The sequence below is a fragment of the Antechinus flavipes genome, chromosome 6 (assembly GCF_016432865.1).
Source record: "Antechinus flavipes isolate AdamAnt ecotype Samford, QLD, Australia chromosome 6, AdamAnt_v2, whole genome shotgun sequence".
Taxonomy (NCBI): Eukaryota; Metazoa; Chordata; class Mammalia; order Dasyuromorphia; family Dasyuridae; genus Antechinus; species Antechinus flavipes.
The window spans coordinates 126,908,347-126,924,687 of NC_067403.1; the positions used below are offsets into that span (position 1 = coordinate 126,908,347).

Sequence of the window (16,341 nt, forward strand, 5' to 3'; positions counted from 1 at the left end):
AGAGGCCTATCTCTCTCCTTGGTTCCAAGAGCTTCTGCTCCACCTTATCTCCTTCACTTGGGGCTTGACTAGTTTTCTGGAGGCCTTCCGGATCTTGGTTTCAGTGTTCTCCACAGGACAGCCTGCCACCACTTCTCTATCTTCCTTAGTTCTGCCCAACTGCCATCTCTGTCTTCAGAATCTCCCCGACTGCAAGGGTTTGTGCTTCAGCCTCCAGTCACAAGGTGGAAGTTGGAATGAATCTGTCTCAGCCTCTGAGAGCTTCTAGAACACTTGTCTTTCCTGGCCCCGAGAGCTCCTCCTTATATGTTCCACACTGAGTATATACCAATCATTATATCATTAGGAAACTATTATTTGTTGTAGGATTAAATCAATGCTAAATTAGATTTAACCACTGTCCCCTCAATTCCACTTACTTAGCACTTTGTTTCTCACTCATAATACTTCTTCTTTTCTTTTCTTCCTTTTTTATTTCCACAATGCTCAAAGAAGCCACATTTTTTAATTTTTAGATTTATCTAAGATTAAACATGAGGAAAAGTCACATAATTGGGTCATAATGTTACAATGAAAAGTTAAAATGTCATTGAAAAATGTTTTCTGTATTTTTATAACAGAATAAATTTTGTTTTAAATTTTTTAAAAATAGTTTAAATCAAAGATTTTTGTTGATCCTTTAGTTGGTGCACACACACACACACACACACACACACACACACACTCGTGGAGATTTACAAAGTAGAAGAGAAATACCGAGAAAAAGATATACTTGGTAATAATAAAAAGTACTAGTTCATCTTAAGACTTAATGAAAGTGAAATAAAGCTTTTTAATATTTGGTAGTGCTTCATATAATGTTACAGGTCATTGGGATAGTTCTCCAGATTTTTTATATGAAAAATGCAGCTTCTCTGTGGTTGAACTAGAACTTTTTTTTTCCTAAGCTGACATATGTCAAGGAACAGTGAATTGCATTTATAACATAGCTGCACCTATGTAACGTGTTTGTGCTTTTTCCACATATGTGCTACCTTTAGGAGTATTAGAGGCAGATCATTTATATCCTATCCCTAAGAGTATAGTGATAAAAACAAAAACATGCACAGCCAAATTCCCAAAGAAAGTAAAGAGACACAACTGTGTGAGAAAGATATGGTTCGTTGCAGATTTGTGAAAAACAGTGAAAATTAACTGTCTCATATTTCATATTTATAGCATCACTTTTCTTGAATCTAAGCATGCCCATTCACAATGTCTTATTCTTCTCATGTTGTCTACATTAGTTTTTTTTAAAAAATGAATCCATTTGTCTAGCCGACAATCTAAAATGCTCTGTAAGCAAATTAGATGCTTTTAGCAAACTATGTGTGCACAGTTAAGCTATGTTTGCAGATTTTTTTTCTTAAAGTGTCATCAATTCGCTAGTGTACTTGCATTAATTTTTCCTGACAGTCATAGACACATGCCACTCCACTGTACTAATATATGACAGTGATTGCAATTATATGACCATAGTACTTTTTTTCTTCCTATTTTTAGTGAAGGGAAATTCTAATGTATAAGTATGCCTTCTTCTTAATGACATGCAATTTCAATTCAGTTTCTCTTTTATATGCTAATCTTCAACTCCAACTATATCATATCCCCTATCTTCTTCAAATATGTCTAATCAAATTTCTCTAAGGAAATTCTTATGTTAAAAGATTACTCAGATTTAGAAAGTCTGAATCAGACTATTTTTAAAGTCCTAATGCCATTTTTATGCATTGATAACAACCTTTAGTTTAGAGTATAAAAATAGTTTCCAATAATAATGAAGCATTAATTGGTTAGCCTTTAGCACTCCATATGTATCACCAAAAATTTATAAAATCATAACACCATCATAGAAGGAAAAGATTTCTAGGATATTATTACCTTTCCCTAGTCATTCAGCATCTAACCTGGTGTCTTATAATGTTTCCATTCCCAAAGTACTATAATTACCCACCAAATCCACTGCTTAGATTGCTTATTTCTCAATTTCAGTAGTCATATAGTTTAATACATATTTGCTGACACCAGATGCTTATTATTTTGAAGTAACTACATGAGTTCTCATGACAATATTGACAGTACCAACTATTGCCACTACATTATATTCTAGAAACTATGAAATTAAACTCCATGAATATAACATTTCCTATTCAATGATAATGAATTAACAGAACATCTCTAGATTGACTAGCATTTTAAAAGATAATATCATACAGATCCTGGATAGATCTGTATTTTTCTATAATGTTCTGTAGATTTTAATTAACAATATTTAAATCAGCTAATATTTCAGGAAGTGAATTTAACTTTCTGTATAAACATGTTGTTTTAAAATATTCTTTGCAAAAGACAATCCCTGTTTAATCTTTAGAATAGAATTTATGTTTACACCCTAGAGAGAAAATGAACTGGAAGTAAAATAGAAGGAATACTATCTTCCACAAGAAATTCACAGTCTATCAGTGATAGTCTCTTTGGTATACCAAAATTTTACATGGGTTTTAAAGTTTTTCTTTAAACTTCCAGAAAGAACTTATATTCTACCATGTCAGTTTTAAAATGGAAAAAAATATATGTTGTCATGATAACACTTTAAAGCAGGTTTTTGATTCTCTTCCCCCAACTGCCGTTATTTGTCTTTTGTTTGTACAAAGAGAGGTTATGGGAAGGATACACCTGATTCAAATAGTAAAAAGCAAATATCACCAATATAGGATGTCATTTAAATATATTAAAAATTATAAAAGTTGTTTCATACTCATGTGCATTAGTAGGTTGCTCTCATTACTTTTTCTTTTTTTTTGTCTTCCAAAATTTTTTCCAAATTTATTTTAGGGTATCCCACTCTTTCATCTTTAAATTTTTTTTTTATTATTGTAACAATTCTCAACAGACAGATACTTCAAAATACTAAGGATGAGTAAGTATTGCATATGAAACAATGAACAGCATCTCCAGTCTTAGTGGTATATTAATGTATTAAAATATGTAACATACCTATTTATATATATATATATGCACACATATGCACATAAAATTTAACAAAAGAGCAATAAAATTGCTCTAGTTTATGTACTTAACACTCCTTTTTTATTTTCTTCTGTGCAATTAAAAATGTTTTATTGATGTTCAAATATCAGCAATTTCCTCTTCTCTTTATCCTCAATTAGAACTTGTTTTGTAATAAATATCTGTGGTTAAGAAAAATAATAAACACAATGGTTATGTTTAAGAATGCATGTCTCATTTTTTGATATAGTCCATAATCTCTCTACTCCTATTTTGGAGGGTTGTTTCATGAAGACACTTGATGGTTATGATCTAAGTTCTGAGATTTCTTCTCACTCTATTACTTGGTTATCATTCAAATCATTCTCCTGGTTCTGGATGTTAGAGATAGGAAGATAAGGATCAAAAGGACTTGGATGTGCCCAGGAAATAATTGCTAAATGAATGAAGAAACTTAAGATTGTTGGTGAAGGTTTAGCTGATCTTTTTTTTTTTTAAATAATTTTTTATTGACAGAATCCATGCCAGGGTAATATTTTACAACATTATCCCTTGCACTCACTTCTGTTCCGATTTTTCCCCTCCTTCCATCCACCCCATCCCCCAGATGGCAAGCAGTCCTATACATGTTAAATAGGTTATAGTATATCCTAGATACAATATATGTGTGCAGAACTGAACAGTTCTCTTGTTGCACAGGGAGAATTGGATTCAGAAGGTATAAATAACACGGGAAGAAAAAGAAAAATGCAAGCAGTTTATATTCATTTCCCAGTGTTCTTTCTTTGGGTGTAGCTGCTTCTGTCCCTCCTTGATCAACTGAAACTGAATTAGATTTCTTTATCGAAGAGATCCATTTCCATCAGAATACATCCTCATAGAGTATCATTGTTGAGGTATATAATGATCTCCTGGTTCTGCTCATTTCACTTAACACAGTTCATGTAAGTCTTGTCAGTTCTCTCTGTATTCATCCTGCTTCTCATTACTTTTTCTTTTCTTTTTCTTTTAAATTTTTTAATTTATGGAATAAAATAGCATTTCCATAAATTAGTATAATAAAAAACCAATTATATATTGTTGTGTGTTTTCTAGACCCCCCAAGTTGGGGTGCCAAAATGTACTATGCTTTCTAGAGCCTTCAATATACCATCCAGACTAGCTCTCTGGAGGATTTCGGAACCAACCTGAGTCCTTGGTCTTAGTGGAGGAGTGATGAGGCAAGACTCATGTGGATGGTCAAAACATGGAGTCCGTTTATTCCAAATTCTCTCAGCCTTATATACTCAAATACCCTTATATAACCAAAGCAATACTGCACATCTACTAACTATATACTGTGCATGCGGCACTACATAAACAACTTGCTATTGTATGTAGAGTTTCTGCCACTTGGTATCACTCTGCTTCAATTACAATGCAGGTTGTCACAGCCCCCTGATTTCTCAGGAAGGCCAAGAGCCCTTAAGAGAGATGGGGAGCCAAATCAGACATTGTTAGCCGGTTCCCTCTGGGGAACCTAGAGTTCCCCCACTATCTGTGGCCCTCTGCAATATACAACTTGTTATTCCTTTTAAATATATAATAAAGTTATCATGTAAATTTCTTTTTCTCCTGTGAGGGTTAAAAAGCCTCTGGGAGCAAGGAATGTGGCTCAAGGCATGTAGGAGGACCAGAGGGATAAGAGGTTCCTAGGCACAGGCGAGTCCTACATGAAGGTAAGGCATAGCCCCAGGAGGTAGTATGTGACCCCAGGTACCACATCTCCTCCTTAGCGCTCTCAAAGCCTATCACGCCTCCCTCCTTATTCTCAGGTCAATCCCGTTATGACCTGTCTGTCCTGTTTCCTAGAGGACCTCCCCTTCCCCAGGATCCTCAAGGGGGTATAAATATATGCTATCTAAGAATAAAGTTCTCTTTCACTTCACCCTTACCTACTGGTGGTCTGTCTCTGTGGGATCCAGGTTGGTGCCCGAAGACGGGTAAGTGTGGCCTAGCCATGCTGTTAAAAAACAGGCATTAAGAGTAGATCAAAGAGGAACTACCAGGTTAGAGTAGTCCATAGAGGCATAGCATTCTCCTTTTTTCTTTCTTCCCCCAGCTCTAGAGGTATTGCATAATACACAAATGTGTACATATGTATTATCATTTTATGTGCACTTCTATTTATCAGTTTTTTCTCTGCATGCAGATTCTTCTCCCTTATTTACTTTCAGTGATTCTCTTCTCAACAAATCTGCCTACGTTGTTCAGAATAAGACATAAAAAGAATAACCTTTCCACAAAGTTCCTGGCACATAATAGGCTTCTTGACTTAACTTGTTGGCTTTTCCAATATGTAATAAGCCAACATAATATATGCATCAATAATTTGCATACTCATCTTGGTATAACTAGCTCAGCTTTAGTATATTTCTTGTGTTTGAATTGTGGCATTAACCATGTAGGCAGGACTAAAGTTATGTCCCTTTTTCAATACAGTAAAAGTGAGTCTATATCATATGAAATATGTTTGTGACCTTAGATCTTACTGGAACCTTAATAATTAGAGCTTTATGGCAAAATCACATGACAAATACTTTAAATCACATTAATATAGTCATATGATTGGCAAACTTTTTCAAAAAATGTGAAATCCTTGTAAAGTCACTAACTTTCTATATATACATTAATTTCCTTCTTTATGAATTTAATCAAAGCATTACATTTTTTTCTATAACATCTAATTATTTTTCTCATATAAACCTTTTCTCCCTCAATAGACCAAAAATTCTTTACTAACACCAACATTTAAGTGTTATAAATTCTTAGGTGCCTCACTGGTTAGAGCACCAGGCCTAGAGTCAGGAAGATTCCTCTTCTTGAATTCAAATCTGACCTCAAACATTTACTAGCTGTGTGACTTTGGGCAAGTCCCTTAATCCTGATCTGCAAAATGAGCTAGACAAGGAAATGGTAAACCACTCCAGTATCTTTGCAGAGAAAATCCTAAATAGGTTATGAAAAGTCAGATACAACTGAAATGCCTCAAATAAATAAAATATAGTATATATATATATATATATATATATATATATATATATATATATATATATATATATATATTATGTATAGTATATGCATAGATATATATTATTTATGGATATATATATATAATTACATCTCTCTGTGTGTATCTCTCTCAGGGTTGAGTGAAATAATGAGGGTTTATATATAATAATGACTTAAGCTTAAGGACCACACATGGAAAATAATTGAAAAGTTGACCATGTGTCAAATCAATATCTTTTATAATTACACCTTTATTTTATAATATTTGATCATTATAATTTAGATCATACTTTTATTTCGCCTTTATTCTCTATAGATTTCTGATTTAAAAGGTAAAGGGTTTTTTTTTTTACATAAATATCTTGGCAAATAAAATGTATTATTGCACTTCCATGCTTGTTTACAAATTCAAACAACCCCCTGATTTAATGAGATAATCATGCTGCAACATGAAATTATAGGAGGTTTGTTTTGTTTTTTGTTTTTTGTTTTTTTGGCAGTGGGGTGGTGGGTAATGGGGCAAGGTGAGTATATAGTGAGAAGCTTCCATTGAATGAATTCCGTCTTTAGTTTCTGTTCAAGAAAGCTTGAGTAAAGAGAACAATGTCTAGAATGAGGCTCTGAATTAAGTATTGAGATGTGAATGAGAGAAAAAGGAGACTAAGTATATCAAAGATTCTATTATTATATTTGCTGAAATGTAACCAGTTTGAAGCAAACACTAAATTTATGAATATTGGAAGGTGAAAAATGTTTATTTTTCTTCAGGAGAAATGAGATTATGTAGCAAATACAAAGGACACTTTTTAGAAGCAAATTACACAGGAGGCTCTGTTTTACTCTCCCCAAAGACTAGTCGGGTTTAAACCTGTCTTTTGCATACACTACCGATTTTTTCCTTTTAAAGATGGAAATTAAGGCCAATGGAGCTTAAAACATTTGTCCATGTCCACTTATTCAATAAAGTATCAGCGATAGAATTTCCAATCATGTTCTCTATTTCTAGAGCCAGTGATTTTTTCATTGTGTCCTCCTGGGGGAAAAACAAAAACAAAAACAAATTAGTTGTTCCAGGTTAAAGGACAAGTAAAACTGTAACTTGCCTGATTTTGAAGATTCCTCATTGGTTGAACCACTTACAGAACCAACCAAACCAAAGTGAAGGGTGTCATAAGACCCTTAAACAAATAGGAAAACTATACAGATTTATAATATATTTGCTGTCATAAATAATAAATTAAGGTGGTAATAGATTCCAGATTTTTTGATTCCTAGTCCTACCACTAGAATATTTGTCCTTCCCAAGGAACCCCAATATATAATCTCTCAAGAGAATTCCTGCTACCTCTGGGGATTTTAACTTCTAATATTTTCTGATTCTTTATATTTTCTTACAGATCAGCATCTTCATGACCCATTTGTCCAATTATGGGAATGACCGCTTGGGGTTATATACCTTTGTGAACTTGGCAAACTTTATTCAAAGCTGGACTAACTTGAGACTGCAGACTCTGCCTCCAGTACAGCTGGCTCATAAGTACTTTGAACTTTTTCCAGAGCAGAAAGACCCTCTCTGGCAGGTAACAACAACTGTTCCAATGGGAAAAGGGAAACACAGACTTGTAAAAAACACAGAAAATACCAAATTCTCCTTTCAGTTAAGTTCCATCTTCTTTCCTAATAAAATCAATTTGGCTTTCATCTGTTGTAACTAAAATACATCTGAAAAAATTTAGAATCCTTGTGGACATGCAGTATTCTGGGACACTGTTAAGAAAGAGCTATTATATTCTAAAAATCTTATAACTGGTCTTTAAAGAGAACTGAAGGTGCCTTCTAAAAAAACTAAGCAATGTAACTCCAACCTGTAGCACTTTATATTAAGTGTCTTTACTATATGTTTTGTTTTCTTCAAATATAAACAAATGGATTAGGAATAAATAGAGCCATTTAAAAAGGAGACATTTCTCAGCTGAAATATTGTCCAAAAAGGATGAGAGACTTTATAAATAATAGTCATCCTTATGTAGACTGCTTAAAAAGACCACAACTTTACTTTTTACCTGGGAGAAAATCTCACTTCCTTTGATGTTTATTGTTCTTGATTCATTGGATTATTATTTACTAACACAATCAATAATCTGCTAGAAAAGAGTAGATTGTAGGATTCCCCCACTAAGCAATCAGTGCTGAAGTAGTATCCTCATTAGTGTGCAACACTATGACCTTGTCATTTTTCCTCCTCATATAATCAGTCATTCAGTCAGTCAATAAACATTCATTAAAGATCTATTACATGTCAAGCATTATGGCAACACTGAGAACACAAAGATAGGTAAAAAGAGCTTACTTTCAAGACCATAATCTAATGAAGGAAACAATAATATACAAAATAGCAAAATACAGATATGCAAACATACACATGTACATGTGTGTGATAAATTGAAGAAAATAAATACAAGGAAGGAACTAGAATTAAGGGGAATCAGTAAAACCTTCTCTTAGATGAAGTTTTAGGTAGGAGTTAAAGGAAACCAGGAGGAAGAATGAGAAAAGACAGGTTTCCAGATGTGAAGAACAGTCAGTGAAAACATCCACAGTCTGGAGATGGAGTATTTCTTTGGAATATCCAAACACACATTAAGACCAAGATCAAATATAAGTGTGTTCATGGAATCACTTTATAAATTGTAAAATGTTACATAAAGTAAGGTGTCATCATTACCATTATCATTATTCATAGGAATGTGATTTACAGCTTAAAGAGACTTAGAAGTTATGTAGCCCATACTCCTCAGTGTACACATGAGGAGAAACTAAGTCCCACAGAGCTAAAATAACTAATAAATCAACAAACATTTATTAAATATTTACTATGAATTAGATATTAAACCGAACATCTTGAATCTTCCCCCTTCTTCATTCCCCTCCAAAAAAAGTCACTGCCTTCAAGAAGTTTATATTGTAAAGGATGAGACAACATATAGAGATCAGTACATAATAAATAAATACAGAGTAGATGGAAGATAATTCTTTAGAAGGAAAAATACTAGTATCTGGGGAATGAAAAAAAAGTCTTTTGCAAGAGATATCCTCACAAGTAAATTTTAAAGGCAGTAAGAGATTTTCTAAGGCTGAGGTTATGAGGGAAAGCATTCTAGGTATGGAGCATTCTAGCTAGTTCAGTGAGGAGAGTAAAGTGTAAAAAAAAAAGTTAGAAAGGGCCCAAGTTATGAAGAGTTTTAAATGGGCACAAAGGATTTTATATTGATCCAGAAGATCAAAAAGAATCACTGGAATTTATTGAGTAGTGGGGTGACATAAACATAGAGAATATAGAGGGAAAAGATTCCCATTTTGCAGATGAGAAAACTGAGGCAAGCAGCAATTTACTGACTTTCCCAGGATCACAAAATTACTAAGCTTTTAAGGTTAGATTTTAACTTAGGTCTTCGTGACTCCAGGATAGATGCTTCATTCACCTTGCCACCTATCTACCCATTAAACATTATACATGCATACATACATATACATGTATTGTATATTATATTGCATATACACAAATAATAATAGAAAATGAATGATGTATATATTTATATAGTCACTTATAATAGCTACATATATTTGTTAACATATTATCATTGGTTTTTCAGAACTTACATTCATTTTTGCAAATATCAAAAAGTGATTGGCCAATCTTGATTGCAAATTTTTTTTATCGTCAATATCACTATTTCACCAGAAAAGCAGGCAAAAGTGTCCTTCATTTAGTGCCTTAGAAAATTAAACATAGTTTCCCTCAAAATCTAAACATTAAGAGAATTTCTCTATGACAAATGCTTGGAAAAAAAGAGTTAAACCACTGTTACTTTTCTTTAGGTTTTCAATTCACACTTTTGCTCTTTACATTATCACAAATAGAAAGAAAAAGTGCCCAAGAACACCCTTCACTTTTGTTGCTTTCATTTCTCTTAGTGATTTATGTACATTTTAATTAGGACCAACTACCATATATTTGAAGGTGATTTGTCACCTAATTTAAAAGTGTAATATGAATATCTAGCTTAACAGTAACTTTGGGTAAGTATAACAATAATCAAGTTTTTACAAAGAAGTCTCCTAAGATAATGAATATTAATTATGCATACAAAACCATTGCTCATGTTTGTAAGTCACTTACAGTGATTTTTATTAGGTCCTCCTCATCCATTAATAGTTTTCTGTAGATCTTCCAAATTATTCTAATAGAAGATTCATTTCAATACAAATCTTGCAAAAGGAATGGATTTTCCAAAGTCTGTTTTTTGTTTCATCCAACAATTGCAAGAACTTTTGGAAAGTCAAACTTATTCTGTATTGACTTATCAGTATTCTTAAATTCTCTATCAACAATAATAATTTTTAGCATAGGATGCTTTAAGGTTAGCAAGGTGGCTTTGCATATATTATCTCATTAATAATAATTATTATTATTCAATTAAACACAAAGTAGGTGCTTTTATTACTCTCATTTTACAGATGAGAAAACCATAACTGTTTGAGCCTAGATCTGAATTCTGATATTCCTAAATTTAAATTCCTTCATTTCACTGCAACACTGGCTACCTCATATTGGTTCACCTCAAATTTCATTAATACACAAGAGAGTTTTTTAAAAAGTATGTTAAAAAATTTACATTTAATTAAAAAAATAAGAGATAAAAATGTTAATGGAAAATATTTAATGAAATAAAAATAGAATACAACATAAAATATGTTTTTCACTCAGTTTTGCTACCAATGAATTTTCCAAATAGGGACATGTTTCTTTCTGACTGCTAATGTTATCGAGCGTGATGACTGTGTCTAGCACTCAGAGTATATTAGAAACAGCCAGAGTCACAATAAGGGAAAATGCTTGATCTTTATTCTTTGTAGAGAAGAAGGGGAATGGCAATACCTCGTGAGAGCAATCGCTACACAAATCCGACCAACAGTGCCCCTGCCTCTCTCACTTCACCCACCAAATCTTCTATGCAATCTCCTATATAACACATCAAACTTGACCTTGGACTAGTCACTGACTTGCATTGGAGTGGGCAGGGCCATTCTTTCTCCAAATATATATTAATAGTGTATTGTCCAATTGCTAATTAGCCTCAAGTGCTAAGAGGGACTTCAGTGCAACAAGAGTTTCAAGAGCTTCAGCTCATTACAATAGGGGAATGAATAAAACCCCATTCTTCCCCTTTCTGAGCAGGATCTCTAGAAATAAAGAAGCAGAAAAATTGTTTGCAATTGAATGTAGGCAGAAATGCTCAGGAGTCAACTTATATTAGATCAATAGAACATATTGTTAAGTTTACATCTTAGAAAGAGGCAAATGTTACAAATTGGGACTTGATTTATCATTTTGTTGATTTTTAAAGCTTAAGAAAGTAATACACAAAAAGTATATTTATTAAATATTATATAAATTTTGGGAAATGAGGAATTTGTTACCTATACATTTTTGGAGGGATTTGACAGCTCCACTCCATAGAGAATAAATAGTAATACTAATATCATTATTAGTTAAGGACGATTAGCTTGGAATGGTGAACATATGAACAAATTATTGACTTTTGTTTTCTTACCTTAATATTATTAATTGAATAATTAATTGATGGAAAATACTAATATTAAAATAACTATACATTTTTATGAGTCAAATATAAGTGATTTTGATTAATATAGTGAACTCTTAGTAAAGAAATTCCTATCCATGTAGCTCAGCACAGGCTCCTAAATTCATAATCTTTTTAATTTACTTTTTTTGGGGAAAAGGGAAAGGAAATCGAGCTTAAGTGGAGCTGACTTTGATTTCAGGTTCTTCTAAATAAAGGACCTCTATCCACTGTGCTCCCTAACTGCCCTAAAATTTATAATCTTTAAAAGTTACTTGGAATACAGAGAAGTCAAATAAACTATTAAATGTAACATATCCAATATATTTCAAAGTTAGGGGTCATCTTTCTCAGAATCCATTTTTCTATCTCTATACCAGGGTTGCCTTACAGATAAAACCTCTATGTGATACATTTAAATTTACAATATGCTTTAATAGACAAGTTCTTCTTCAGAGCAATTAATGCTCCATCAAACTTTCCCAAAGACTCAGTGAATGAATTGTAGGGTCATACCTATAGAACAGGAAAAGACTACTTATACCACCCTTCCCCCTCTACTTCTCCATAGATGATGAAACTCAGATCCAATGGAAGTCAGTGACTAGTCCAAGGTCAAGAAATAACATGCTAGTCACTTGAAACAAGAAGAAAGAGAACTCCACAGATTAGCAGTAAGGAGCACTTTTGTCTCCATTTGGACTCTCATAGAAGAAGTCTAAATAGTCAAAAGGTCCATGAAATGAAAGTGGACTGAAATTTTACACCAGGAAGTTTTGTTATAAACATTATAGGATCATAAGATTCTGATATTTTAAGGACTTCTAAGACTAATCTAATCCAATTCCATCATTTTATAAGTGAAGAAACTGAGATACCAAAGGGTACACAACATGCTTAAGATCACATAGTATAAGGTAGGACTGGGTCTAGATTATCAGTCTTCTAAATTTAAACCATTATAAGTCATATAAAAAAATGCTCTAAATCATAAAGAAATGCAAATTAAGACAACTCTGAGATATCACTATGCTGTATCTTTTCCTGTCATTTTAGCTGATCTGAGATAATGATGATTATTGGAGGGGATGTGGGAAAACTGGGACATTAATACATGTTAGTGGAGTTGTAAACTGATCCAACCATTCTAGAGAGCAATCTGGAATTATGCTCAAAGGGCCATCAAACTGTGCATACCATTTGATCTAGCAGTGTCTCTACTGGGCCTGTAGCCCAAAGAGATCATAAAAAAGAGGAAAGGATTTACATGTGCAAAAATATTTGCAGCAGCCCTTTTTATGGCATCAAGGAACTAGAAACTGAGCGGATGCCATGAGTTGTTGAATGGCTGAATAAGTTATGATATATGAGTTATGGAATATAATTGTTCTATAAGAAATGATCAGCAGGATGATTTCAGAGACGTCTGGAGAGAATTACATGAACTGATGCTAAGTGAAGTGAGTAGAACCAGAGAACATTGTACACAACAACAGCAAGATGATACAATGATCAATTCTGATGGGCGTTGCTCTTTTCAACAGTGAGGTGATTTGGGCTAGTTCCACTTCATCCATTGATGAAGAGAGCCATGTGCACCTAAAGAAGACTGTGGTGACTGAGTGGATCACAACATAATCTTTTCACTTTTTACTTTTATTTGCTTGCATGTTGTTTTTTTTTTTTTCTCATTTTTTTCCCTTTTTTTTATCTGATTTTTCTTGTGCATCATGATAATAGTGGAAATATATATAGAAGAGATCATAAAAAGGAAAAAGGAAATTGAAAATTCCCTATTCCATTAAATGTTCACTTCTTCCCCTGATTATCTTTCAATAAGGTATAGTTTTTCTGTGTTGATTTTTTGGTTGTGATCAATGGATTCTTTCAATGGCTATTTTACCATCTGGTCTAGGATATCAGGGCAGTTTTCCTTAATGATTTCTTGAAAGATGTTCCCTAGGCTATTTTTTTCATTATAGTTTTCAGGTAGTCCAATAATTCTCAGGTTGTCTCTCCTGGATCTATTTTCCAGGTCAGTTGTTTGTTTTTCCAATAAGGTATTTTAGTTTTTCTACTATTTTCTTTTTTCTTCTTCTTTTTTTTTTGTTTTGATTGATTGACTCCTGATGTCTCATTGAGTCATTCATTTCCATTTGTCCAGTTCTAATTTTTAAGTGAGTTATTTTCTTCAGTTAGCTTTTTTTTTTTACCTCCTTTCTTTTGAGCAATTGTACTTTTTACAGGAGTTGTCTTGTTCTTTAGATTTTTTTTCCAATTTTACCAATTCTATTTTTTAAGGAGTTGTTCTTTTTTTCCATTTTTCCAAATCTATTTTTAAGTAGTGGTTTTCTTCAGAATTGTTTTTCCATTTCATCAAATGTATTTTTTAATCAAATGTATTTTTTGAGGAATTGTTTTCTTAAGTCAATTTCCATGTTTCCTTTTTCAAACTTTCCAGCAAAACTCTCATTTCCTTTCCCCATTTTTCTCTTAATTTTCTTTTAGGATCTTATTTGAATTCTAAGAGATCTTTTTGAGTTTTAGACTAGGTCATATCCCACTTTGAGGACTCATCTGGAGGCTTTTGTCTTCAGTGTCCTTAGGGTTTGGGTTCTGTTCTTCTCTGTTCCCATAGTAGCTATCTAAAGTCAGAGCTTTTTTTGATTTTTGTTCAATTTTAAAAGTTAAGGTAAATTCCTAACGCCATAACAGATTGTCCTGATTTTCCTCTACAGGGTGACAAGGCTTCTCACTGATTTAGGGCCAGTGGTGGGTGCTGCAGACTTTCCCATTGAACTGGATGAACCTCGTCAAGTTCCAACTGTTAAGTTGGAGTTCAGAGAGTTGTGCTAGATGTCTCATGGCTAGTCTGCTGATCCACTGGCCTTCTGGACCAGGGCAGAGTAGCCAATGCTGCTGTATTTTCCCTAAGGACCTCCCCCTATATTGTCCATGCAGGGCCTTTCCCATCCCACACCTGTGCTGGGCTGCACCACCCCCTGCCCAGTTGAGATAGACCTTTCCTCAAGTCCTTCCAATATATCATATGCTGGAGATTTGTTACACTCCAAATATCTGTGGATTCTGTCACTCCAAAATCCATTCAGAAGCTTGATCTAGTATTGATGTGGAGGGAAGCCAGGAAGAACTCAGGCAAAGTCCTATCTACTCTGACAGATTGGCTCTGCCCCTCATATCTTTCCAGGCTTTTTTGAAAGTATCATACTAATCATTTCTTAAAGCACAACAGTATTCCATCAAAATCATATGTAACAACTTGTCCAACCATTCTCCAGTTGATGAACATCCCTTCAACTTCCAATTCTTTGCCACCACAAAAAGATGTTATAAATATTTTTGTACACTTAGGTGCTTTACCTTTTTTTTTTTAATCTTGGGATACAAATATAGTAGTGCTATTGCTTGGTTAAATTCTATGCATGGTTTTATACTCTTTTGAGCATAGTTCAAAATTATTCTCCAGAATTGTTGAATCAGTACACAACTTCATTGATAGTATATTAGTGTTGTTTCCCACATTCCTTCAAAATTTCTCATCTTTCTTTTCTTTCATATTAACCAATCTGACAGTTATGAAGGGACTAGCTCCAAGTTGTTTTAATTTGTGTTCTCTTCATCAGTAGTAATTTAGAGCATTTTTATGAGTATAGATAATTTTGATTACTGTGTGAAAGCTTCATATAGTTCATGTCTTTTGAACATTTATAAATTTATAAATTGACCAATAATAAGTTTACAAATGGCTCTTATTTCTATCAATTTGATTTAGTTTTCTATATGCTTGACAAATGAAATAATCAGAGAAACTTGTTATAAATTATTTTTCACATTAATGATTGCCAACTATGTATTTCACTCTATCTTACCTTCTCCAGTTTATTATATTCTTCTTTTCCCTCTCCCTCTCCTTTTCCCTATTTCTTTCTTCCTCTCTCTCTGTCTTTCTCTGTCTCATGTCTCTCTTTCTCTCTCTCTCTGTGTCTTTCTGTCTCTATCTCTGTTTCTATCTCTTTCTGTCTCTGTCTTTGTCTCTCTCATTTCTAATACAAAATTAAATAACAATTGTAATAATAGCCATCCTTATTTCACTCCTGATCTTATTAGGAATGCATTATGATGTTTGCTGATGGTTTTGGATAGATGTTGCTTCTCATTTTAAGGAAAACTTCATTCATTCCTATGCTCTCTAATGTTTTTAATAGGAATGGATACTGTATTTTGTCAAAAGCTTTTTCTACATCTATTAAAATATTAATATGATCAAATATACTGATAGTTTTTATGACATTGAACCAGTTCTGCATTCCTGTCATCAACCCCACTTGGCCATGGTTCCTTATCCTGGTGACAATCTGTAATCTCTTTCCTAATTTTATATTTTAAAATTACACATTAATATTCATTAAGAAAATTAGTCTATACTTTCCCTGTCTTGGCCCTTCCTGATTTAGGTATCAGCATTATATTTGTGTCATAAGAGGAATTTGGCAGAACTCCTTTTTCATGTATTTTCCCAAATAGTTGATATAATATTGGAATTAATTGTTCTTTAAATGTTTGATAAAATTCACTT

The 16,341-nt window shown here is 33.1% G+C and overlaps 1 protein-coding gene across 2 annotated transcripts in view; it reads left to right on the plus strand.

Annotated features, from left to right (window-relative positions):
- The window catches only part of NDST4 (N-deacetylase and N-sulfotransferase 4), a 387,829-nt gene that overhangs the window by 283,878 nt on the left and 87,610 nt on the right, over positions 1-16,341 (plus strand). The window contains exon 6 of one of the 2 annotated variants that reach the window (XM_051964927.1): positions 7,497-7,679. The exons of the other annotated variant lie outside the window; for it this stretch is intronic. Within the exon in view, the coding sequence (XP_051820887.1) occupies positions 7,497-7,679 (183 nt within the window). The remainder of the gene's footprint in view (positions 1-7,496; positions 7,680-16,341) is intronic. 2 annotated transcript variants of the gene reach the window in all.